At 48.6% G+C, this 24,142-nt stretch overlaps 10 protein-coding genes across 10 annotated transcripts; 5 read left to right on the plus strand and 5 right to left on the minus strand.

The window, feature by feature from the left end:
* Window positions 1-611: 611 nt before the first annotated feature.
* Window positions 612-2,033, minus strand: TREMEDRAFT_33284 (uncharacterized protein; the record flags this gene model as incomplete). The annotated part of the gene is made up of 6 exons (XM_007006289.1): window positions 612-772; window positions 825-840; window positions 884-950; window positions 1,015-1,096; window positions 1,338-1,592; window positions 1,928-2,033. The coding sequence occupies 6 exons, from the start codon at window positions 2,031-2,033 to the stop codon at window positions 612-614; spliced, it is 687 nt and encodes a 228-aa protein (XP_007006351.1).
* Window positions 2,034-2,743: 710 nt separating this feature from the next.
* Window positions 2,744-3,436, plus strand: TREMEDRAFT_33370 (uncharacterized protein; the record flags this gene model as incomplete). Its single annotated transcript, XM_007006306.1, has 6 exons — window positions 2,744-2,815; window positions 2,891-2,902; window positions 3,001-3,073; window positions 3,220-3,250; window positions 3,297-3,324; window positions 3,371-3,436. 6 exons carry the CDS (start codon window positions 2,744-2,746, stop codon window positions 3,434-3,436), a joined length of 282 nt encoding a protein of 93 aa, XP_007006368.1.
* A 113-nt stretch (window positions 3,437-3,549) lies between these two features.
* Window positions 3,550-3,891, minus strand: TREMEDRAFT_33442 (uncharacterized protein; the record flags this gene model as incomplete). The annotated part of the gene is made up of 3 exons (XM_007006316.1): window positions 3,550-3,698; window positions 3,749-3,806; window positions 3,856-3,891. 3 exons carry the CDS (start codon window positions 3,889-3,891, stop codon window positions 3,550-3,552), a joined length of 243 nt encoding a protein of 80 aa, XP_007006378.1.
* Window positions 3,892-4,597: 706 nt separating this feature from the next.
* TREMEDRAFT_64320 (uncharacterized protein) lies at window positions 4,598-7,705 on the plus strand (the record flags this gene model as incomplete). The annotated part of the gene is made up of 4 exons (XM_007006509.1): window positions 4,598-5,973; window positions 6,017-6,076; window positions 6,125-6,517; window positions 6,619-7,705. The coding sequence occupies 4 exons, from the start codon at window positions 4,598-4,600 to the stop codon at window positions 7,703-7,705; spliced, it is 2,916 nt and encodes a 971-aa protein (XP_007006571.1).
* A 674-nt stretch (window positions 7,706-8,379) lies between these two features.
* TREMEDRAFT_33322 (uncharacterized protein) lies at window positions 8,380-10,495 on the minus strand (the record flags this gene model as incomplete). Its single annotated transcript, XM_007006298.1, has 4 exons — window positions 8,380-8,655; window positions 8,905-9,851; window positions 10,009-10,210; window positions 10,361-10,495. The coding sequence occupies 4 exons, from the start codon at window positions 10,493-10,495 to the stop codon at window positions 8,380-8,382; spliced, it is 1,560 nt and encodes a 519-aa protein (XP_007006360.1).
* Window positions 10,496-11,747: 1,252 nt separating this feature from the next.
* On the minus strand, window positions 11,748-14,598 carry TREMEDRAFT_45220 (uncharacterized protein). Its single transcript, XM_007006373.1, has 10 exons — window positions 14,332-14,598; window positions 13,877-14,162; window positions 13,646-13,748; window positions 13,503-13,601; window positions 13,003-13,457; window positions 12,762-12,960; window positions 12,475-12,714; window positions 12,242-12,427; window positions 11,961-12,145; window positions 11,748-11,915 (listed from the first exon to the last, which is right to left on the minus strand). The coding sequence occupies exons 1-10, from the start codon at window positions 14,541-14,543 to the stop codon at window positions 11,832-11,834; spliced, it is 2,049 nt and encodes a 682-aa protein (XP_007006435.1). The 5' UTR covers window positions 14,544-14,598; the 3' UTR covers window positions 11,748-11,831.
* A 185-nt stretch (window positions 14,599-14,783) lies between these two features.
* Window positions 14,784-15,960, plus strand: TREMEDRAFT_45221 (uncharacterized protein). The gene is made up of 3 exons (XM_007006374.1): window positions 14,784-15,041; window positions 15,246-15,590; window positions 15,814-15,960. Exons 1-3 carry the CDS (start codon window positions 14,896-14,898, stop codon window positions 15,935-15,937), a joined length of 615 nt encoding a protein of 204 aa, XP_007006436.1. The 5' UTR covers window positions 14,784-14,895; the 3' UTR covers window positions 15,938-15,960.
* Window positions 15,961-17,437: 1,477 nt separating this feature from the next.
* TREMEDRAFT_57526 (uncharacterized protein) lies at window positions 17,438-18,394 on the plus strand. Its single transcript, XM_007006381.1, has 3 exons — window positions 17,438-17,571; window positions 17,808-17,914; window positions 18,235-18,394. The coding sequence occupies exons 1-3, from the start codon at window positions 17,527-17,529 to the stop codon at window positions 18,341-18,343; spliced, it is 261 nt and encodes an 86-aa protein (XP_007006443.1). The 5' UTR covers window positions 17,438-17,526; the 3' UTR covers window positions 18,344-18,394.
* A 783-nt stretch (window positions 18,395-19,177) lies between these two features.
* TREMEDRAFT_33208 (uncharacterized protein) lies at window positions 19,178-19,450 on the plus strand (the record flags this gene model as incomplete). Its single annotated transcript, XM_007006273.1, has 1 exon — window positions 19,178-19,450. One exon carries the CDS (start codon window positions 19,178-19,180, stop codon window positions 19,448-19,450), a length of 273 nt encoding a protein of 90 aa, XP_007006335.1.
* Window positions 19,451-20,359: 909 nt separating this feature from the next.
* Window positions 20,360-24,082, minus strand: TREMEDRAFT_64326 (uncharacterized protein; the record flags this gene model as incomplete). The annotated part of the gene is made up of 9 exons (XM_007006510.1): window positions 20,360-20,491; window positions 20,562-20,702; window positions 21,005-22,009; window positions 22,076-22,137; window positions 22,190-22,346; window positions 22,393-22,536; window positions 22,578-22,622; window positions 22,669-22,984; window positions 23,034-24,082. The coding sequence occupies 9 exons, from the start codon at window positions 24,080-24,082 to the stop codon at window positions 20,360-20,362; spliced, it is 3,051 nt and encodes a 1,016-aa protein (XP_007006572.1).
* Window positions 24,083-24,142: the final 60 nt, after the last annotated feature.

Here is a 24,142-nt window from a genome sequence, read left to right on the forward strand (position 1 = left end):
AGGGGGGAAAAGATATATCCCGTAATCAGACATGCTGGCATGTCAGAGAGGGTATTAATTACGTCTTTTGGGATCGTTTTGGTAGTAAATTACGCCCCATTCGGCAGAAAAGTACTTAAGTACACCCACCTCCATGGACCACCAATGCATGCTTTGCATGCATTAAAAACACTCTCTTCCACCCCTAACCACCTAACCCCCTAACCCCCTAACTTCCCCTAACCCCCTAACGTTGTGCTGCATGGACAATACCCCCCCTAACTTGGTGCCCAAAGTCCACCCTAACTGGGGGGAGTGTAAAAAGGACCCCTCAGCCAGCCAAAAGATGTATTTAAGACCATCAACTCGGAAAAGGCGTAATCTAGTACCAAAACGTTCGAAAAGACGTAATTAAGACCTTCTCTGGCATCTATGTACTTCATGTCACGTGGGTAAAAAGTGAGACGCTTCAGCGTACATGTCTTCATCGCTTCTCTATCACATGAATCAGCATCTACTCTTCTCTCAATCAGGAAGATTCGCTCACCCGGAACACTATTATACCTGCAAACATGGCGCTGGTGAATACCAATGCCTCATATATGAACCAAAATATAGCCCATCCTGCTTGGTCAGTTTCTCGGACACCTCCGTGACCCCGACTCACCAGCTCTGGGCCACCCGAGAAGATGACTGAACTGTGAGCAGTCACTTGAATTCCGCTTGTCGTACAAAGCCTCATCTACATAATCCCACACGCTGTAGAATAGGTTCATCACTCCGAGGAAGAGAACTGTGCGTGAGCTTGATGACTGTTGGTCTAATCCTCCCGAAGCCAAACGTACCATAATACCGCAATGCCTGACTCATCAGCAAGAGGACGTCGATATTATGACACACTCACACTGCCATGATCGCCGAACCATAGACCGATCAATACGGCTTCACAGATAATTATACTTCCAAACGCCCTGGTAACATCAGCCACGTTTTCTGTCCGAGGGAGAGGCGAGGTAAGAATATCGAAAAACCTACACCCAAGAATCCGCTCGGAGGATAGGGACCAACATCCCAATATGTATAACTAAAGCGGCGATCTTGGACGCCACAATGTCGACTGATGCTCAGCGGGGATTACCTCCTCATTCTATCTTCTTCACTCACAGGCACAGAACTACCGTCAGCAGGCGTTACCAAAATCTTGGTAATCGATCACGACATCAGAAACTGACATGGAAACAAGCGGCATATGGTATTGAACACCACTGATGTCTGACGATGGGACGACGGGTCACGGATGCTTCAGTGAAAGTGGGATTCCGGTGTAATCCCACGGATGGGCTAGGGTTTGAAATCACGACCACTCACAATAAATAACCATCCCACGATAGACGATCCAACATATCCAGCAGACAAAGTCGCCACGGCTGACGCACTCCAATACAGTTGTGCCATCGTCGGTAAAGCATAAGGATTGTTAGGAACCCTGGGAGTCGTCCGCATCAGACCGGAAATAGTGGTAGCTCCTCCATCATTTGGATCTATACAGATTGACCAAACTTGACCTCCGCATAGTAAACCGATGGTGAGGTGACATAATTCGTGGATGGCAACTGTGAAAAGCTACCAGGTAAGCAATATGCGAAAGTAGCAAGGGGTCAGTGACAAAAGGGCGCTGCAATGAATGCAGAGCCCCAAACTTAAGATTTCAAGTGGGGTGACTCACCTTCAAACCAGCTATGACATCCCTGAGTATTGGTAGGTTCCACGCTATCAACACGATGATGAAATAGACTGAAGCGACAATGACTGTTGATGTTTCTTCTTGTCAGCTGTCGTCAAGTTACGAGTAGTAGTTACTACTCGTCCCGTCCTTGACCGGATCACAGGTCACAGGTCACTGCCGCTCGAAATTGACATGGGATGATGTGGTGGAAGATGGACTCACGAAAGTGATTTGGGGTTGTGTTCTGTCTAGAGACTAGCCAGTGGAGGGAAGAAGGTATGTCAGAGAAAGTTTGGTTGAGCTCTGGCAACGGTAACAGCGGTGACATCGTTTACGCCCAAAGTCAAAGTCTTCGTGAATGAGAGATTGTGGGTATGCGATTCAGAAATGAGGGAAAAGACAAAATATAATCAGAGATAATGGAGAGAGAGACAGGAGAAAATAGGAAAGTATTGGAGACTCGAATAGCAGGAAGGACAGTGAAGTGACCGATTGCGGAGTTGACAAAGACGTCCTTTCAAGGCAAAGCGAACGTGTCTCTGTCGCTGCCGGCTGCCGGAATGGTCAAGTAGAGGAAACGACAGTGAGGTGAAAGAGAGAAGATCGGCGTTGCTGATAATACAGTTAGAAAGGATCAGAATGACAAGAATCAGTGGTCAAAGACAAACCGAGGTTGGGTCATATTCTATCCTCCTCTCTCACAAACCATGTCCAAAGGACCCTCCATCATTCCGTGGGATCCGTGGTTGGTACGAGTAGAACACTCGGGATAACATTTCGGTATGAGCAAGTCAGTATCGCACAAGGCCTATGGTCTATGAGCATGACAAGGGATGTTGCCACATGGCCAACAGTAGTGTAGCAGTCTAGCAGCTGGCGGGGTATGAGGTACTTGGGTGCATAGAGAGACGGAGGGGTAAGCAAGTCCACAGAGCCAAACGGCTATATCGCCGGGAATACCCGATAACCCCTCGTGCTCAGGTTGCATTTGCACGAGGAATGTATGAAACTTTGACATCCTCACTTATCACTTACATTATGAGCACCAGCAGCACAGCAGTCACAACAGCTGTCACACCCATCCCTAGCGAGGATGTCATTGCGAGAAAGGTGAGCGTTGCGTACTGGAGTCCTACGTCGAGGTCAACTCGGTCGGGTCAAGGAAGGGTGAAAGCTTACGGCCAGTTTGACAATTGTGTAAGCCGTAGTCAATACTCAATCTTCACTCCTCACTCCTCGGGCACCAAAGTCAAGGCAGCTGGGATGATAAAGGGAAATCACTGACGGATGGATAGGTTGCCGATTTACTGGTGAATAGTGGTATCGGATTTGGAGTAGGGGTCGTGGCTTCTGTTCTCTTGTTCAGGCGTGAGTCTTCACCACCGTCTCCATCCTGAGAGATACTCATATCGGTTTCATCAGAGGTCTCCACACCTGCATGGTAGCTACTACTGAGATCAATTGGAGGGAGGGAGGGGGAAGAGAAAGACGGAAAGGGAAAATGCTGATCCCAGGTCGAGCTTGGCCAGTCGCTCTCACGACGGGGTAAATCCCTCCCCTGCATAGAACTTTGATCAAGACTGACGAGCAGTTTCGGTGCTGGCGTAGCATACACCAACGTCAATCTTGATATCTTCGAAAGGATTTCCTCTCGCTGACTAGCAGTGTAACTATTCCCTCAATCCTTATGTTCTACCCGGCACCAAGATCCTCCCCGCCTCGCGACAATAGATAAGGTCTTCCTCCCCCCTTCACTCAAATCTCGACAAGATACTCATGCTTTCCTTAGAAGAAAGATGAATGCATGATGCTCATACTGATGCGATCTGACTGGATGAATCTACTCAACGCGAGCCACTCGGTTTCTTACCTTGTACTTCCCAAGGCGCACCACCGATTTCCACTCCCCCTCTACCTAGAATTCTCCCCTGACCACTCTGCGACGATTCTGATACATCCCTTGGGATCTTTCTTTGTTCTTCTCCCAAGTAAGCTATACATGAGCATGAAGAATGAAAGCGGTCAGCAATGATAAAAGCTCACTGCGGCGATATAAGATGGCGGAGGTCACGACGAGGATAGGTAGGGAGATGATGATGGTCTGTCCTGTTAACGTGATGGACCATACAAAACCCAGTGACATGGCTCACCCTTAATCTCTTTGCATCTGGACTGAGAGGCGCCATGGGTTACTCATACTCTCGTCTAAACTATACGAGAATGAGGCTATGCAAAGGGGGAGAGTATAGCAGTACGAGTACTTAGAGTAGGAAGGCTAAAGGGGGAGGTGGTAAAGTGGGGGGACCGAAACTGGAACCGCTCAACCCCCCACCTCGCCGTCTTGCCCGTCTTTTCTCTCTTTTCCACTTTGACACTGTTCTCTCACCCTGTTTCCTCCCTAACCTCGTTCAGTCTATAGCCTTCTTGGTTTCATACCACCACATACAGATATAACAGTCTTCTTGAACAAATCTTCCAAGTATATCTCACAACAACTTATCCCTCAACACCCCGCGTCTTTGTCTATCTTTGACAGTCTTGTTGCCGCTTCAAGTCTTGGTTCTCAAGCTACTTCCTACCCTGTCTATCCTCTCTTGAACCCGCAAGACTCAGCAAGATTATCGATCAAGAACTGGAAACTCGTCGATACACCTCTAATCCACTGAATCAAGTACGCATTTTGACCTCTTTAACACGTTTGTGAGTCTTTACTGACGTCCGATTGAAAGATTTCCGCTGACGTCTGCCTGACTTGCCTTTGACCAAAGCAGTCTCACTCTTGTCAACTACAAATCCTCTCATCACGTCTGACATAATCCGAGCGACCTACATCGTATCATCTTGACCAAGAGCAATAATCTCGTGACAAAAGCACACCCGTATCAAAGCAAGATGAGCAACTTTCCACCTTTCCCACCTACCCGGACTACCGGACGATATTCCCCGAGTCAACCGTATGGCGATACTTCACCGTATTCCACTTCCCCACCTTCTCGCGATGCACCTTCTTACCCCTATGCACCGCCTCCCACCCTACCGACCCCCCCTTACAGACCGTACGACGCTTACACCCCCGAACCACGTCAAGCTTATGCATACGAACAACCCCGTCGTTCGTTTGAATCTGGCGGGTATGACCCTTATTCTCCTGGGAGACCCTCCATGCGTCTACCTCCTCCCCCTCCAACCCTCCTCCCACAGGTAAAAGCAGATACCTACATCCCAGCTCCTATTCCTCCGCGACCAATCTCACCACCACCGAAACGTGTTCCTCCCGTCGTCGATCGTCGCATGTTTCCCAAAGAAGGCGAGTCACACGAGTTGAATCTCATCACGCAACCTACCATGATCACCATTGGCAGCTACACCACGGCTATGTATATGCTCCCACCTAGTCATCTGCCCATCACCAAATACGTCACTCTCAGTCGAGACGACGCGCTGGATGTTCATCGTCAGATGTGCATGCGTAATCCCTCCGTCTGGTATGCCGATGGAGCCGCCCGTGCCGGTGAAGGATGGTCATCTGCCGTCGAATGGATCATTGAATCCTCCGCATCTGGCAGTAAGATGCGTGGTGCGCTTGATGGTGACGACGCGCTCAATGCGGAGATTGGAGGTATCTGCAAAGCGGCCGAAGGGTTCCAAGAAAAGCTTCACCAAAGCATCAAAGATTCGAAACCTATCAACCACGAGTTGATCGTCTTCAGCAGCTCGCAAGCGGCCATTGTCGCTGTCGATACCGGTTCCCGCTCCGAGTCCTTAAGGTTCGAACGCATCTGGAGGGAGATATGCTCAGAGTTCTTACAAGCGAAGATGACACTTGTTTGGCTTCCGAAGAATCCTCAGTTGGAAGGTCAGGTCTTGGCCAGCAAGATTGCTTTTGTCGCAGCTAGTAATTCCTACCTGAAACGCAAGAAAGAAGGTCTTTTGCCGGAAGCTTTCCGTCGGGCAGGTGCAGGAGAGCCGGCTCCCGGTGGCAGTAGTGAAGCTGGACCTTGGCAGAGGGGAGACGCCGATCCATCGAGGATCAAATTACCTTTCGAAAGACCTAAACCATTACTCATATCTCCCATTCTCGCCCCGGTGTCGAAATCGTCTCCGGTTACGAATGGTCTCAAACTAGACATTACCGATCACGGTGGTCGCGACAGCAGGTCGTCTTCTGTCAAAGCGCCTCGACTATCGTCTCCTGAAACGACCCTACCCGTCACAGAGACGGACGAGGAGGGTATGCAGGTGAAAGAGGGATCCGTCTTTGTGACCAGGTATGCATCTTCTCATCTCTGTATCGTAGGAGCTAATGGGCAGATTCCCTAGTGAAGTGTCAGCGAAAGACCTCGGAATACTGTTCTCCCAATTTGGTAACATGTGAGATTTTTCTTTTATGAACCATCTCACTGTTGCTGAACCTCACAGCGTAGCAGTTGACATTTACCATGTTTCGGCCAATCTTCCCAGATTCGCATATGTTGCTTATTCAGAAGATGAAGCAGGACCTTCTGCCATCAGTGCGCTTCACGAAAATTCCGTCCAGCTCGATACTGACTTCGGTCGCGCGAATTATGCCGACCTCGCTGTGTGGCGTAATTGGTCCGGAAATCTCGTGGTCGTCAAAGCCGAACCTCCCCGTTTAGTCCCCGCAAGCGTGGCGGAGAGCTTTCCCGACCTTCCCGATTGGGTCAAGGGAGACAAGAACGGTGTTGCCGGGGCACAGACGGAAGGTCGTCATGTGGAAGAGGTCCACAAGATTGAGGACGTACAAAGGAAACGGTCTAGAGAGTTGGAAGAACCTGGACAGGTGGAACCTGCGTATGTCCGCCCTTCCTCCCAACAGCTAGATGATCCATTCGACTATTGGATCCACCGAGTATTGTCACTCCCCGCTCAAAGCTGTACCGCTGACATACTAGATCCCCAGTTTCACGTGTCCGATCACCATCGCCCAAACGACCTCGTCAGAGCTCTGCGACTGAACCACAGGCTGAACAAGAAGTGTCAATCAAAGTCGAGCCTAAGACCGACCTAACGACCTCTCCAATCCTCCATACTCCCGCGCAATCAAGGGATGAGCAGACGTACAGAGAGGAAGTCAAGCCTGATCGACGCCCCACCCCTCCACCTACGTCGACATTTGCCCTACCACCTCGTCCTGTCGATCCGCAAGCCATGAATCGATCTTTCCCCATGCCTCCAACACCTAGTACGGCAGTGGTCGAACGATCTAATAATGTGTCACATTCTCCTCTTCCTCATACTCCAGCCAGTATCAACTCTCAACCTCCCCAGCCTCAATCTCAATCCTCGGCCCCTGTTCGGTCATCCTCAGCAACACCAAGCGCGGGTCGAACTCCCAATCTATCTCAGACTCAATCTCAAGTACACTCTCAGGGTTCAGCATCCAACAAATTACCACTCACCAACTCTGCGGCAGAACCCATCGATACTCCCGTTCAAATCGGTACCCAGACTCTCCGTCTTTTACTTCACCTAGTCCGTGACGTCTTGCCGAAACATGACCCATCTAATTGGATTGCGCATTCTTGTCTCGTAGCTACTGAAATCGACACGGCTCGTCGAGGTCTTCAAAAAGATTTGTATGCGACAGATGAGGCGTTCCTCTCTGGCAGAGAATTCGAACGTGTCTTGGCTACAAGAGGTTTCACTCCCGCTCGTGTGGATACATTCATCAAGAAAGTCCTTGGGGTATTGGATGGAATAGCCATGGCTGAAGAAGGTGAAATAGATGGGAATGTCTTGAATGATGATGTGGAGACATTGGAGAAAGAACTGGAAGTGGAATTGTCCAAGTATTCCGAACAGACCAAAGAGGCTATCATGTCAGGTGGGAAAGTGATGGAATATTTGAACAAGGGAAAGGAATTGCAAGAGAAGAAAAGGTTGGAAATTGAAAGAAGGGTAAAGGTTTTGGAAGGAATGAGTAAAATTGGAGACACAGTTTCTGCCGTGGTACGGTTCTTGTTGACTGAAGATAAGTAAATCGACGTTTCATGAGTCAAAACGAGCGTGAGAGGAAAGGTCATGGAAGATGATAGACAAGGGGATGAGAGGGGGAGTTGAAGTGGCCTGTAAGTGGGATATCCGACGAGATCAGTCTTCAATCAGCTCGAGATATGAACCGGCTCGAAGAGGAGGGATTGCGTAGTATAAGGGACAAGCATAAATAGGTGAACGCAAGGTCAGGTAGAAGGTCAACGTTACGTAGAAACATCATGTCATAGGTAACACATAAGGCGGATAGCTTGGTGCCTTGGAATTGAAATGTTACGGGATAAGTTATCTCATGGGAACATGACATGCATAAGGTTTTATGAAACAAATATTGGTAAAAGGAAAATTGTTATCTACAAAAGTGGAGAGGAAAGAAAACAATTGACATGCTTGAGGGAAATGGGAATGCTATGTTATGTTGGGTGAATGCTTTTCTCCCTCTCCCTCGATTCATCATCCTGAGCCCTGCCTCTTCTTCATCTTCATCCCTGTGGTCCTTCCCTCATCTTCATCCCTATGCTCATTCCTCTCCCTGACCCTCCATCCTCTCCATGTCGCAAGGAAGACGACCTCCGACCTCCAGCATGACACGCCTCGCCAATCGCAGTCTACCTCTTGGACCTTCACCCAACTGTGGGGACAGACAGTACGACCCCAACCCATCACTCAGAATCACCTTCCGAATCCCATTCTGACTCTGACTCCATTTCCCCCATCAACCCTTCTTTTTGACGGTAGCGTTTGTAGTCCTCGGAGGTCTGAGTGCATGCCCGACAGTCGGAGTCATACGAATGAGACTCGTGACATGGTCCGAAAGGGTTCTGTTCGCTTGCAGGGCTGAAATGTGGTGGTCTTTGAAGGGTAGAAAGGAGACGATCGAGAGAGATAAAGTTCATTGGGTTCATTGCGTATTTCCGATGTTTTTTAGTTGTTACGTGCTGAAGAGTTAGCGTATTCAGAAATCATTTTCGATCCCATTACACAAACCACCTCAATCCTGCCGGTCGTGTTGTGCCGGGAGAGGATGATGTGGTGTAAGTAGCACGACCAGGAAGAAGTCTAAATTATAGACTGGAACGCTATGAACAATGTAGTCTGAAAGGACCGAAGCGGGAGAAGGGGGCGAGTAAGATGAAGGTATAGGGGGAAAAGGAAGAAGAAAAAGAAAAGAACGAAGAGATACTCACAACAGACAAATCAGTAAATTTCAATCGACAATTTTCACAATAACCTGATGAAGTCTCCTGTGACCTAGCTTTGAAACCAGCTTCTACCTTTCGTCTATTCGACTCTCTCATAGACTTTGTCACCGATGGATCGTCCTGCGCAGGACCTCTAGCTTGTCGTAACATTCTCAACAATTGTTCTTGAGTCAAAAAAGTCTTTTGAGTTGCCATATTTGAAGAAGACACAGTTTGACTCATAGAAGCTCTCCTGGTTCCTACTGCTGAAACCTCATCATTCAAATCGATCATGGTTGTACCGGAAGAAAAACCTTTTGCAGCTGCTATTCTCGCATTACCTACCAAGACTTGAACTCTTTTACTCAGTGGTACCATTTTCTTCACTGGTCCGACTAGCGACAATCTTCCTTCTTGATACATTGGAGAATGAGCAGCTGTAGAAGTGGAGGTAATGTTGGAAGTGAGTACCACTGAATTTCCAGAAGCGTTGATGTATGGTTGTTGTCCTGCACTAGGGAGTTTAGGAGTACCTTGAAATTGTTGTAAAGAGGTTGCACGTCTTAGATTATGTTGAGTGGGTGGTTGTTCACCATTAAAAGAACGACCATCGACGTATAAGGCCAACGCACGATTTTTCAGTTGATCGACAGGAGCGGGCAAGTCTGTCTGTGGACCGGGACGAAGAAAGGATTCGAATAGAACAGGGTAATTTAAAGAGTCGGTGGGTCGAGTAAAAGGAAATTCTCTCATCATGATAGTACGATGTCGACCAGTGGCATCTTCTATCAATACGTATTTGGAACCAGGTTTGAAGTAATAATAGTCCGGCCGAGGCGCGGTCAAATCACGTTCACGAGTTCCGTACAGCTTTTCTTCTTGAAGAAGGGTGGAGAGAGAGTCTTTGGTGGTGGTGACAACAGGTGCGAGAGTGTCAAGCATTTCAGTGAGTTCTGAGAATGAGCATGTGTACTGACATCTTACTTGAATTTTGACATTATGGTCTGAGTCAAAACTTGTTGGCCCGGATTAGATGACCATTCACTTCTTCAAATTTGGTCAAGTGAAGCGGAGGGGCGGAGAAAGGCGAGAAAGGAAGAGATCACTCACTCTTGATAGACCACACCTTGATGTTCATAGCCTCTGCTTTTTGTACCAGATCCGTCACTCCCATGTGATCATTGAAAGGGTTATGAGGTGAATGACGTGGAATGTTCTTGTTGATCACAGATAAGGGCTTTGGTTTCTGTGGTGTACCGCTAGATCGGACAATCAGATGGGTAATTTTTTGGGAGAAGAACTGATCGACTCGCTGTGTATCAGAAAACCATTTCTCGACCATCACGACCATTACTAGAGTGACAAGTGCGTCATAGATAAACCACACGATGGAAGTGGAAAAAGTCTTCACCAAGAAAAAGAGTCAAGTAACAGCGAAAGATGAAACAAAAAATCCACTCACCGCTCCCAATTTCTCAATCCTGGGTTTCAAAGATTTTGCAGGACCATCCTCCAAATTAATCTCGAAATGAAAGACCAAAGTAGGGAATATCTTGATCCATTTACTGGTCCATTGATCATTTTGAATCTTATACATCTCTCTCGTTTGGGCAAGTTTAACATTACCATCTTCTCCTTTGATTCTTTTGACCATATTCCCTATTGCTTGACTGTTTACATTCTCTCTAGGTCTCTTAATCCCAACACTATTCCCAGGAACATCCTTCTTCTCCACAGACTTGTCCATTCTGAGGTGTATCTTCGTATTCTCGTCGTTGATCAAGAGAGTAGGTGAAGGTAAATTGGGTGCGAATACATCAGGGAAAGGTGCTGGACGGGGAATAGAATTGAGTAAACTTTTTGATCCCAGTGAGACTGATGGTTTTCCTATTCCATTAGATATAAAAGGGTTGTGACTATTAGGTTGTCGGGATGATGTGGGAAGATTCTGATCAATCTCATTCAAGATTCGAGATTTATCACCGACTCGTAGAGTGAGTTTGAGTTTGGTATCCTTTTGTGGAAGGTCTGGTGGTATTTGAGTATTCTTTGAGATTATTTGGGTATTCTTCGAAGAGAGAATAGATGATTCTATCCGGGTATTATTGGATGTACCGATGGAATCATTTGATTGGGTATTCTTTGAGAGAGACAAGGAAGAAGTGGTCGTGGAGTGTTTGATAGGTGGTAAAATGGATTGTTTCAATTCATTTTGAAAAGTAGAAGAGATAGATTGTCTTGATAGAGGAAGAGATGATTTATTCTGAGGAAGTATCGATCGAGTCAATGACATATCTTGCTTTTGTCTAGTGAAGCGTTCGGGGATGATATAAGGCGCGTCAAGTTTACGTGTATGAGGAGAGTTGGATGGTGGTGGCTGAGGCATGGCGGAAGGTTGAAGTGTACCGTGAATGCCGTGAAGGCTATGAAGGTTATGGATGTGTGATTGTGTATGAAGGTCAGATCTAGATGGAGTGTGGATCATGATTGGAAAAAGTCAAGTTTCTCTTGTTGCCAGAGACCACTGACTACTACCTTACTCCAGGGCTGTCTGTCCCGCACTGGGCGTGTTGATCAACAACAGGGAAGTAAGTGGTGGAGGAGTATGAGAGGATTGAGTGGAGTGAGATGGCAGAACAAGACATGCGGCAGCCTAGACGATCGAGGATTGATCGGTGGATGGTGGACGTGAGGAAGGGAGAGGGGGAGATGATCTGGATGAGATCTTTGCTACGATAACTAACTGTCTGTACCGAGTGGTCGACTTTGGGTGAAAAAAGACAAAGTCAACGTTACAAGGGGCAACGCGTCCAAACAATCACGTGACAAAGAGAGTACTTGGTGGCTGGGAAATGACACTGGATGCATCATCTTTTGGCTTTGTAGAGAACACATCCCTGACTCATGCAAATGCAAGTGCGCCACACGTCGCCCTACAATTCGTCGTGACTGTAAGGCATGTCCTCATCATCACCCCCACCAGCACCAGCACCGGCGTACAACTTGGAAGTTATAGGCTAAAAGTCAGCGCACAGTAGCTGAGGCGCAGGAGATCAACTTACCCCAACCGTGGCCTGTAATTCCGCCAATTGATCTTCGTAATCTTCCGCATCGGCACTAGGGTGGTCTTCAAGCCACTCAGTCTTCTCTTTTATAGCTGCCAGGATGGTCTCCTTGTCGTCGGACGAGATTTTGCCACCAAGACCTTCGGCGTCGTTTACCTGAGCCTTGAGGGAGAACACAAAGTCTGATGATCAGCTGTATGCCCGGACAAAACACCGTGGCAGAAATAGTCGGACTTGGTTGGAGGGGCAGCGGATAGAGAATGATAAGCGAGACCCACTTTGCAAAGCGTTCATCGATTCAATCCTCTTCTTGATGGCCGCATCTTCATCCGCAAACTCTTCAGCTTCACGGACCATCCTCTCAATATCATCCGCGGAAAGACGTCTTTGGTCATTGGTGATTGTGATCGAGTTCCCCTTCCCAGTACCCTTGTCAACGGCCGAGACTTTCAGTATACCGTTTGCTGGAACTCATCAGCACAAATTTGATCCAAGGTCAAAAAGGACTCACCATCAATCTCGAACGTGACCTCGATCTGAGGGACGCCACGGGGCGCAGGGGGGATGTTGGTCAAGTCAAATTCGCCCAGCAAGTTGTTGTCCTTGGTCATGGATCTCTCTCCTTCAAACACTTGGATTCGGACAGTTGGCTGGTTGTCGACGGCAGTAGAGAAGATGTTGGATTTCTTGGTGGGGACGACAGAGTTACGGCCAATGAGTTTGGTCATGACACCTCCAGTAGTCTCGATACCTGACAGAGTTAGCTGGGTCAATCGATGCAATCCATCAAGCACTCACCCAAAGTCAAAGGGCAGACGTCGATGAGAAGAACACCACTGCTTCCCTCCTCGCCAGACAGAATACCACCTTGAACGGCTGCTCCATATGCTACAGCCTCGTCAGGGTTGATACCCTTTGAGGGCTCCTTGCCGTTGAAGTATTCTTTGAGGAGTTGTTGGACTTTAGGGATACGAGTGGAACCACCAACGAGCACGATCTTCTGGTCAGTTCATGTTCACCTCACCGACAGTGTACTTACATCATCGATATCTTCCTTCTTCACGCCGGCGTCCTTCATCACTTGCTCCACGGGCTTCATGGTTTTTCTGAACAAGTCCATGTTGAGTTCTTCGAATTTGGCCCTGGTCAGAGTTTCGGAGAAGTCGTTACCCCCTTCAAATGCTTCAATCTCAATTTTCGTGCTCATTTGGGAAGACAAAGTCCTCTTGGCCTTTTCGACCTCACGACGGAGTTTACCCATGGCGCGGTTGTTTTTACTGACGTCGACGTCGGTCTTGCGTTTGTATTGTTTGGCCAGATAGTCAATGACCCGATTGTCAAAGTCTTCACCACCCAGATGAGTGTCACCAGCAGTAGCCAAAACCTCAAAGACGCCGTCTTCGATTGATAAGAGTGAGACATCAAAAGTACCACCACCAAGATCGTAGACGATAATTTGGGATTCCGATTTGCCTGTACGGTCAAGACCATATGCTGAATGTTAGCTTCATTCTCGTAACAATGCTTCGTCTAGCTCACCGATGGCGGCAGCGGTGGGCTCGTTAACTATACGCAGAACGGTCAGACCAGCGATGGTTCCAGCGTCTTTAGTGGCAGATCGCTGAGCGTCGTTGAAGTCTGTCGGTCAGCTCGGGTCTCGTCGATCAAGATGTGTAGCTCACAGGCAGGGACAGTGACGACGGCATGAGTGACTTTGTGTCCAAGATAAGCCTCAGCGGTCTCCTTCATCTTTGTCAAGACCATTGCGGAGATTTCTTCGGGTGTCTGATTGTCAGTTTTGCATACTTTTCTCATTTACGGCAGCCTTCTCTCGAAGAGATAGGTACATGCTTCCGAAAGGAGACCCGAAGAGGTGGTTAGGTCAAGTGAGCACGGGAGTGGAATACACTTACAAATTTCTTGAGATCTCCCCTGTGATTGACTTGAATCATCGGTTTCCCCCCTTGGTTGACTATCTTGAAAGGCCAATGTTTCATATCCCTCTGCACATCGTTATCATCGAATTGTCGACCAATGAGTCGTTTGGCGTCGAATACGGTATTTTCCGGATTTTGAGGAGCTTGGTTCTTTGCCGCATCTCCAATGAGACGTTCGTCTTCCGTGAAAGCTACCCATGAAGGTGTTATACGATTTCCTTGATCGTTGGCGATGATTTCTACTTTTCCTCCACGTTGCACACTGAGATTAGTGAAAATCCAAGCCAGGAGTGACATACACAGCACACGATAGCATGAGGGGTGGAACGTTTGAAAGGATATGCGGTACGAGGAGTTGGAACAGGGAAGGAGAACAATAGCTGTCCGCCAGAGAGTGAGAAGGAAAGTATATTGAAAGAAGATTCACTCACGCAACACATGAATAAGTCGTACCCAGATCAATACCAATGACCGTACCGAAATCATTCTCCTTTTCCTCCGCCTTGACCAAATTTCCAGCGGGTAAGAAACATATCACAGCCAGAAGGACGACAACGACTAGAGTCAATTTTGACAAGAGGGATGAAGTGGGGGTAGAGGAGTTACGTCGTCTAGGACGTGTATAAGCTCTTGGATATGACATTACGGGGATTGAATGCCGGGGATGAAGGAGGGAAGATAGTGAGGAAAGATGTCTTTATAGAAGAGGGGGGTTGGGGAAGAGGATCGACATTCCAACCTGGAACTTTGGGTGTCGACGTGGCAATCGATGGACGTGGAATATTCCAGATCCTATTTTATTTTATTTTATCCGAGGTGTCCCAACTTGCCCGTCAAAGTGTCATAGAAGCATGCATCCGTGGGCCAAGTTTCGTCCACGTCGACGTGGAAGACAGCAGCTAGCAGCTAGCGACTAGTGATTGTCGAGAGCAGCTTTGGTCAGCTATATCTCACATAATATAGCTGGACGAGCTGGAGCTATCGGGGCTCTCAAGATGCACTCGACGTTTCAACGATTGAACAACATCACCTCTCTCGCTACCACATACCTCATGGTCCTGCTTTCCCTCATCTCTATAGCTTCGTATCTAGCCCTTCCTCCAGTGAACATGGGCAAAATAGACGTCAAAGATTTGATCATGTCCGTATTTCTCTCCTCCTTCTTCATCTATCTCCCTCTGTATTCTGCCCCTCCCTCCCATCTGCTAGATCTCTATCTTTTCAACGATGTGCCGTCTTGTCACGCCATGGGAGGACATGGCAGCCATTCAAACACAAATGCATGGTACATCCATTAACATGCACTACTGCGGAATCTTGAAATGGGCGAGAATCTGACATCCAGTCAATATGGTCGTCTACGTCGCTACGCAGCCAAAAACGAAGAACTCGCTTCAATCCGATTTGACCTAACCACCGATCTTACCACTCTCCTGACTTCATACAACACGAAACAACTCTTTCTCTATCTCACCGCTTCTTATGAAACCGACCCTAGTCTCGACGTCCCTCAAGTAAATCATGAAGTTGTACTTTGGGACAGGATCATCACTCGGGCGGACACACGGGACTTTCGGGCAGTGGGAAATAAGATGGTTGGGAAGTCAAAAGGTAAGAAGGGAAGAGGAAAGATTAGGGTTGAAGAGGGAAAGAATGTTTATCCTTGGAGAGATCCTTCGGGTAGTTTCAAGTGAGTCAATCGCTTCGTATAACAAGTACCTGCTCTGCTCTTGTATCCTCTCCTACATTCCAGCTGGTCAAGGATCATCGTCCTGGCTTTCATGTGCACCCTTCCTAGCCACAAATCCAATTGAGTTCACATCATTTTAATCCTTACATATGCGACTACCCTCTCTGGTATTGCTGATGGTGATAGACATGAAATGCGACAATCGTCAACGCTGACATCTCAGAAACATCCCCTCTGCCAATCTCACGCTCCACTACTCTCTCATGCCTTATGTTGGCCTCATCTCGTCGGGCATAGCGGCCACTGCTCAAGGTCCTATCGCTCTTCCCGAGCCTCTTGTAAGATGACATGCACGAGCTCTTTGTTGGTGATGCGTGGTGCACGGTCCTCCCGTGTCGAGACCCTGACCGCTTCTCTCCTTCGTCTTCCTTTTCACGCATTACGTTTCAGCTTTCGTGCAAATACGAGTAGAGTGCTGATAATCCTCACCTTACTGCACCATCTGGCAGTGTTTCAGTGATTGACGAGTGACTGGCATCTAACCTGTGACTCGTCAAAGAGTGACTCTAGTGAATAGCATTCCGAGACGAGGTGAGCAGACAGATTCCACTCTCCGGTCTTCTCATCCATTCAGCTGATTCTGAATTGAGGCTAACCCTACAGATCCTCCTGCCGCACAAAGACATGTCCGACTCGGAAGTTGAAGATGAGAGTCTACGAGACAAGAAGAAGGCGAGTTCTCACTTTCGTCATGCTCGCTTCTCCCTTTTGATGGTAGTGAGGCTGACTAGATCTAGATAGAGTTGCAAGTGGATGTGAGTCTCACCTTTCTCAGTCACTCTTCATCACTCGTTCATACTCGTACTTAAATTCTCAATATACAAGAGTATTCGCTTGTCCCGGATGAAGAAGACGAGTTGATATTCAGAAAGCAGGAGACTTGACAATCTTCCATGTCAAAGTTACCACTACATTCGACAAAGTTTTCAAGGGTTTCGCAGACAAGTACGGAATAAGAGATGGTAAGTCTCCACATTTTTCTTTTCTCCTTTACATACGTTCATTCTCCTCTCTTTATATCCTTAGCCGTCACTTTCTCTCTGCTTCACCACTTCATGGCTGCTCAGCGTCACCTTGTCGCCAACATGTACAATCAACTCACCCCAGGGGTCTATAAATTCCTTTACCACTCTCACAGATTGGGCGAGAAACAGACTCCAGCTGATTTCGATATGCGTCCTGGGCACAGGTACGAGATCTCAGCTGAGGTTTCGCAGGTCAGTTCACGACTTATACCTTGTTCTCAGCTGACAGAGTAGGAAGGTGGTTGAAGCTGTCTCGTCATCCTCGCTCTTCATTCTGTTCAATTGTACTCGTATCGCTGTGATCTGTGGATCCGTGGGGTATGTGAGACGGAATGATCGCTTTTACGATGTGTACGTGTAACAAAGATGTACATTGAACATATGCAAATTCATTAGATTCCTTCTCGCTCTTCACCCGTTGTACAAGCAACTCAGGTCGGTCTCGGGGTGTGAGTCTCAGCGATCGCAGCGATCAGCGATTAGCCAAGCAGTGTGCTTGAGAGGGGGGATTTTACACGTGAGAGACTAACGGCCGGATCTTGCCAAGTCTATGCCAGCCCACGATCGATCCCCTTGCCGCCGGGTAAGATCGGATCTAAAGAGAAGGCTTGTCACCTCGAAGCTTGTTTTTCGAGTGGGTGACCTTTGCCTGGCTTCTGATTGGTCGGGATTCGAGATAACCGGGTGGAACTGAATTACCCCACATCCGGGCATTCGGAGCTTCTTATACCTTGACTTCTTCGACTTTGTCTTACTTCTTCATTCTTCCCTCGTGCATCTCATCAATCCTCATCTTCATCTTCAATCAATAGATTTGATTACAATTAACAAACTCTCTTCAATCATCAATCATGTCCGCTTGCTCTGGAGACCCTAAGAACTGTTCTTTCTGCGGAGTGAGTTCAGCCTTATTGTCTACCCCCTTACCAACCCAATTCCACCTCTCATATCCATCCATGCACTCGTCTTTCGTTCTTTTCTTCTCATATATCGTAACATACACCCCGTTTCCCCTTTGTTGCGTGAGAGTATCGGCCACATCAAGGAGAATATCATGTGGAAGGTCGAGTGTATGGTTGAAAAGGAGACGATATGTGCGTAGTGTTTCGTGTATCAATCGCTGACGACACAGAGCACCCCCGTCGATTGTGCGAAACATGAAGTCACAGGATGCACAGCCAATCCTACTCAGTGTACGGTGTGTGAGGGTAAGGGATGTGTAGCAGTTGAATGTACCGGGTGAGTTTTCGTGTCTTCTCTTGATTCAATCATCCCTCTCCGTTTGGGATCTTTTCCTACTCCCAATGGCCAAGCCGTCCAGTCCTCACCAGCGATTTACTTCTCCTCTATGTTTTGCCTGGATTTATGACTGTCTCCAACTACAGTCGATCGACAAGATTCTCGATCACTCTTACCCTTCGATCACTGGCACTGGTCGCTTTCCTCGCCATTCTTCCTGACCTTGCTGCCACGCGCGACTCATTCCCCACTTCTCCTCCAACCTCGCAGGTCGCTTGCACCTCCAACCTCGAAACTCTGGCAGATCCGCTGACAGGCAGAAACGTAGACTCGTGCCCTGCTTGCAAAGGAAACTTTTCTTCTTGCCGCAAACAACAATTCTCCGCCACGGAAGGTGTTGAGCATGTTCAGAAACCTGCACATGTGTGATATACCCTTCCTCTTTCACACTTCCTCACGTCCCAGGCAATCGTGGGGATCAAAAGTATGTACGAGTTGTTTGTAAAATAAGCATGCAGTAGTCTCGTTCACTGTATCACGTGTTCATACCAGCTTCACCTTACCGTACACATCCCGGAAAGAGAAGGTGGAGGAGGTATGACGTCTGTTACATCTCTTGTCGTCTAGCAGCGCCCTCGAAACGAGTGTATCCGGTCTGGCCCATGGCCCTTCTTACCTGTTGCCTGCCAATCAAGGGGGTTTCGCCGCTGGGTCGCTCCACTCGCCGCCCGCCGCCCAAGCAAAAGATGTTGATCAGGGGCGAGACGGGAGGAACGAAAAACCACAATCTAAACGAACAAAAAATCCCACCTGACGATCAAATGACGTCATGACGTCATCGGCGTCATTCCTCCGCCTTTGCACAAAGGGTTGAGGGTATCCACCCGACTGTTTCATCACATATAAAGAATGACATTTGACTCGCCACCTCTATCACTTTACTTCTCATTCGACTTTCGAACTCGTACAAACACTTTCAAGCTTATCCCTCAAATCATTTAAACAAACTCGATTTATCGTGAGTCTTTCATCCCTTCTCTTGTCCATCTCATTCACTCTCGCATTTGCGGCCTTCTCATCTCGGCAGGGCCAGTTGGGTCATTCCTCCAGCATCACGTGAAATGAGCCTGATCATTTCGAATGCTGGAGCGACCTCTGGCGGAATGGCTGTGAATATCTTGTGTGTCTACATTAGGATAGGAAGGCAAAGAGTTGTGCAAGATGAGAGTGGCAAAATTGGACTCGAAACTAATATCCCAGACAATGGGTCAAATCATCAGCGCAATAGGCAGAGGTATCATGGCCGTCATCAGCGCCATCGCTAATGTCATCATGGCTATCGTGGGAGGTATCACCACCGTTTTACTCGCTATCTGGGACTGTGAGTCATACCGTTTTCATGATCTTCTCATCCCACACCTCCATTCCAAATTCCTCGGTATGGGACGACCGCCTCATCCCGCCTTTCCATCACGCGCATGCCTTTCACCCCTCCCTGCCACTATTCGGGAAGAATTCACAACATCCTCACGATGACATATCCTGTTCTTCCATAATCCGGCCGAGGCAGACTCACACTCGTGTCTCGGCCAAGTCTGGTGACACCCTTTTAGCTTCACGACTTGGGAAACAGGTAATTGATTTGTACGGGGCTGACTCTACCAGTCATCACTTGCGGTTGTTGTTCCGGGGGTAGGAGGTCTAGACGGACTGGAGGAGGGGGAACGTTGTAGCGGGTGACGGGATAGTGAGTTTGGATTTGTTCATTCCATTTGTATTTAATCTCCCCGTGTCACCGCCCGACGTTATAAGTGTTCACATGCTCTCAACCTTCGCCGTTTTCGACCTGAGATGGGTTGAAAAAAAAAACAAAGATTCACAACTGACAGACAGAATATACGACTCTCTCGCCACCCACAAACCTTACTCACCCTTCCTCTCACCCCCTTAGTTCATCTTATTCACCTTATCTCCTAATACCTATGTATGCCTGTAGCTTAACCTCGCCGTGCCGTAGTACATGACATGCAACGATGTTCATATGTTCCTTTGGGTCAATAGCCTTATCAGTACTCTACTCACAACCCAACTTCCAGCGGCCGCGCTCCTCTGGCGCTGCTACGGTCATTCTTGATCCGGATGAACGTAAAATACTGACAAGGTCCCAATGGTTCAGCCGGGTCAGTCGAGTGAATATCATTTCGACTAGAGTGAAACCCCTCCGGAAATGACCCCATCAGCTCTGTGCTTACAGCTCAAAGACCACGACCACGACTCTCGGCACAAATCGCTTGCCAAGTATCGGTTTTGAATGGACGAAAAGGCAAACGAAAAGGAAAAGAAGAGATGATGGAGAAAGAGAGATGTTACGAGAACCGTACGAGACATCGACATGCATGAGGAAGATGATGAAAAAGTGAGTTCATGTCAGTACTTCATGTCATCTCAACCATGGTTGAACCAACACCAGCGGCCAAAACGACATGAAAACCCATGAGATCTATGAGGACATACGTGAGAATATATACAATCTTCCTCTCTGTTCATACACCTCCCTCGGAAGACCATCTGGCAGTTCTGTTCAATCAGTCATTCCCATGTCGGAGACCAATCTCATAATCAATCAAGAATGAGAACATCCACTCACCATTTCCTTTGCCAAAAGTCGTAACATGGCAATGCCCTCTGCGGGGATAGGATAATCGTGACCGTACTGACAACCGGGAATGTGACAATAACCAATGAGGTATTTACGATGACATGGGGGAGGATCAAGTGCACGAAGGTACTACTGATCTATCAGCCAAAATCTCCTATCTCTTTTGTCAGAACGACGACGCCTTATCCCTTGCTTTCCGTCCTTCTCATTAAAAGCCCGTCATTCCCGCCGTCACATGGTAATACTCATACCCACGAGGGACTCCGATGCACAACCCTGTCAGATGACCTCACCGTTGCCCCCTCCCTTCATGGAGGCACAGTTCCGGCCAGCGTGAGAGGTGGGGACCATCCGAGCCGGTCGTGCATCCGAGGAGCTCGTGAGGACGGATACAGGGGAATAGATAGACACAATTTGGAGAGTGCACTCACTTTATATTCTCTGGTACGACGTCGACTTGCAGGATCACCACCTCCGCGTACGTTGAATCCGTGTAACGTCGTTTCTCCGCCAGAATACCTTCTATCCCCTCCAAGTGGCGTCACGTTCGGGTTGTCTGCCCTTGCTTTGCCTTTCGAACGTTTAGATCCGCTAGCAGCCCTACTACTTCCCCAAGGAGGTAGTCTAGGTCCAGTTTCCACGCTATGCACAGTACTTGGAGTATACGACGTGACGCTCCCAGGAGACACTGGACGAGCGTCGAAGGAAGTCGGTCGTTGAACCCTTTTCACGGCTGAATGAGGGAGGTGGACAGATGGTCTATTCTCATCGCTTGACGGAGGGGAACCAGCAATGGAACCTTCGCGGTCGTCTATAGGTACCACTAACGCTTGTCGGATGGTACGTGTGGTACCGCGCGAGCTTGGGGACCGAGGGGGTACACGAGGACGAGTTTTGTACTTCCCACCGTCAGTCACGTTACTCAAAAGGACCTCGGTAGTTAGGGATGCCGGGGATGTGGGTCGCATCCTCGCTAGATGTTGATCGAGCAAGGTACCTCCGGTGGTGGATGCGATGCGCCAATTACCTTGGGTGGGCGGAATGTGTGACCAAGGAGCCGGTCGCAGGGGAGGGGATGATGTTCGAGTAGAGGGCGGGGGTGACTCATGAGAATTGAACTCCAGGTAGTGGGACGTCTCGTGAGGTGGAGTGAGTAGTGGGGTAGGGAAGTTCTTCGTCACAGGTGTGATCGAACGACTTGGGGATGTTGTCTCTGGGGTAGCCGGACGATTCATGTCACCCCGTGAAATTTGCTCCTGGAGATGCTCCCATTCCTCAGGCGAAGTGGAGAACAATGAACGAATGTAAATGACTCGGTGGTCGCCAAGACGTTTGAACGGATCGTCGTCAAAGTGCCTTGTCGAGCGGGCAGCGTAACATTTGGGCAATTGCTCATTCTCACCGAGATCGTCCAAGACAGGAAGATACGGTTTGTCCTGCTGGTCAGTTCGAAGTTTACTAACAGTGTACGGCTAGGGACAATGACAACGAAATCCACTCACTGAGGTCGCAGCAAGGAATATCATCTTACAAGACGCAATGCTCGCGAAAAGCCGCATGCTCTCTGAAGCGTCGTCAGCGAAGGTATAATGCATATGTCAGTCAAAACAGCTCACCTCGAATTTTTGCAGCGGGACATGAGAACTTCGGATTATCCTCGACGTCAACCACATAACAAAGGTCATTGTTCACGCTCAATCCGTCCAGGAAGTCCTGCAACTGGCCAATACCGTCGATTCTCCCAAGTCGCTTGAGTATCCCTGCCGTCTTTGACTAACTGGTCAGTGACTCTGTTATGGCTTGAGCAATCTCGACTTACGACATCGAGGAAAATCTGCACCAGGTACTTCGCGGGTCTGGGCTGTGTCGGATCGATGGTGCAGTACTGCTTAACGCGAGCGAGAACATTTGACAGCATCTTGCGTCCGCCGTCAAAACCCTCGCGTAGAAGATCAGGGTGGAACTGCAATATAAGCGACAGTCCATGATGAGGCAGAGACTCACGAGTCGCGGAGATCCTTCCAACATGATCACGCCAAAGTCATCAGCCTTCGCATCAGCCTCTAGAACATTTTGATACATGAAAGAGACTGACAACCGCGGTGGGCGGCAGCTTCGAAAGCTCTTCCATCATCCGTTTTTGCTCTTTCTCAGCTTGAAAAAGACGAGCGGCAACCTCTTCTTCACGCAATTCCCAAAGTCGTTCTTTGGCCCTCAGGTGATCTCGCTCTATTCGAACCGCGGCGAGATCGGTATGCGCCGAATCAAGTAGCGCACGAACTTGACTGAGTGATTCTTGCAGTTCACCCCTCTCCCTACGAGTCTCGGCTAGCTCCACCTCGACACGAGAAGGGCCTCGAGAGGGGAACAAACTTTCGAGTGGGTAGGTAAGAGGTTTATCGGACATTGCCCTGAGGTGTCAGCAAAGTCGCTATGAGGGTATGATCGAGGAAGACTTACTGGTTGAGTACCAAATTGAGTCTGTACGAGATCTCCTCTAGACCACCTATGAAGACGGAGTGGGCGTCTCTGTAGTCGACAAAGATAGAGTCCAATTCGCTAAGCTCGGTAAGTCCCAATAAAAGAGCGTCTCGCTGAGCGAGATGTCTTTTTTCCATCTCGCGATCCAATGTGACGCCTGAGGAGATTTGTGCGACCAGCGAGTTGGGTTCTTGCGCTACAGTGATAGTGTTCGTCGTGTGAGGAGGATCTCCTCTTTGAGGTGAGTGGATCCGTACGGCTACGTCGAGGATCCGATGTGGCTGTTCTATCTCGGTTTTACTGGACGGGGAGGAAGGAGAAATGGTCTTCTGAGCTTGGCCAATAACCGCCCCTTTTTCCACGAGATTAGACTCCGATTTATTGGCAACGGGAGTCGAAGTGCCCAGTCGAGGGGACGCTCGTGAACCGGTATGTGCTGTTTTGTTGGACGTAGGCGTCGGACAGGTAATACGAACGGGCTTGCTGACGGGTGGACTGAAGAGATCGCTGTCGAGAGGTATCTCGAGGGGTGCCAGATCCTGTGATTGGTCAGAACTGCCAGGAGTCGGAGATGGTACGGAGCTTATATAAACCGGTCGGAACTCCGGAGCGCGAGCAGAGAGAGAAGCGGTTCTGCTCGAGATCGACCTCTGAGGGGAAGGGGAAGTGGTGGAGATCGGAGATATCTTATCAGGAAGGGGGTAAGGACTGGGTGTCGTAGTAATGTCAACGATTTCGTCATGTAGAATGTGGTCATCGTCGGGGGCGTGTTTCTCGTCAGCCAGAATTGCGGGTTTCTCCATGGTTTCGTTGGAAGTTGGGCAGGTCGAAAGTATTGTATCTTTAGCTTGTGATTTATGATCAGTCTCGTGTGTCTCTGAAGAGTGGATTGTGGAGGTCTCGGAAGTAGCGTGGAGGGTAAGGCCTTCGAAAGATGCTTCGAGACCAGTTGCGACTTTGACCAGCTCGATCTTAGTCTTCGGTACATCCGCCAAGTCGGACAGATCGATGAGGTCGAAAGAGGACATTTTAGTCTGTCCGTCAGCCAAGAAGTCACGCAAAGAAAGGAGTCGAAAGGAAAACTTAGT

Source organism: Tremella mesenterica, assembly GCF_000271645.1.
Source record: "Tremella mesenterica DSM 1558 unplaced genomic scaffold TREMEscaffold_10, whole genome shotgun sequence".
Classification (NCBI taxonomy): Eukaryota; Fungi; Basidiomycota; class Tremellomycetes; order Tremellales; family Tremellaceae; genus Tremella; species Tremella mesenterica.

Excerpts from the sequence above, each read along its gene's own strand:
- TREMEDRAFT_45220 (XM_007006373.1), bottom strand. The coding sequence starts at position 14,543 with ATGTCATATCCAAGAGCTTATACACGTCCTAGACGACGTAACTCCTCT. Across the intron at positions 12,961-13,002 it reads AGAAGGAAGATATCGATGAT|ATCGTGCTCGTTGGTGGTTC; the intron begins GTAAGTACACTG and ends ACTGACCAGAAG. Across the intron at positions 11,916-11,960 it reads AATTACAGGCCACGGTTGGG|CCTATAACTTCCAAGTTGTA; the intron begins GTAAGTTGATCT and ends GCTGACTTTTAG.
- TREMEDRAFT_57526 (XM_007006381.1), top strand. The coding sequence starts at position 17,527 with ATGTCCGCTTGCTCTGGAGACCCTAAGAACTGTTCTTTCTGCGGA. Across the intron at positions 17,572-17,807 it reads AGAACTGTTCTTTCTGCGGA|AGCACCCCCGTCGATTGTGC; the intron begins GTGAGTTCAGCC and ends CTGACGACACAG. Across the intron at positions 17,915-18,234 it reads GTAGCAGTTGAATGTACCGG|AAACGTAGACTCGTGCCCTG; the intron begins GTGAGTTTTCGT and ends GCTGACAGGCAG.
- TREMEDRAFT_45221 (XM_007006374.1), top strand. The coding sequence starts at position 14,896 with ATGCACTCGACGTTTCAACGATTGAACAACATCACCTCTCTCGCTACC. Across the intron at positions 15,042-15,245 it reads GACGTCAAAGATTTGATCAT|TCAATATGGTCGTCTACGTC; the intron begins GTCCGTATTTCT and ends TCTGACATCCAG. Across the intron at positions 15,591-15,813 it reads GATCCTTCGGGTAGTTTCAA|AAACATCCCCTCTGCCAATC; the intron begins GTGAGTCAATCG and ends CTGACATCTCAG.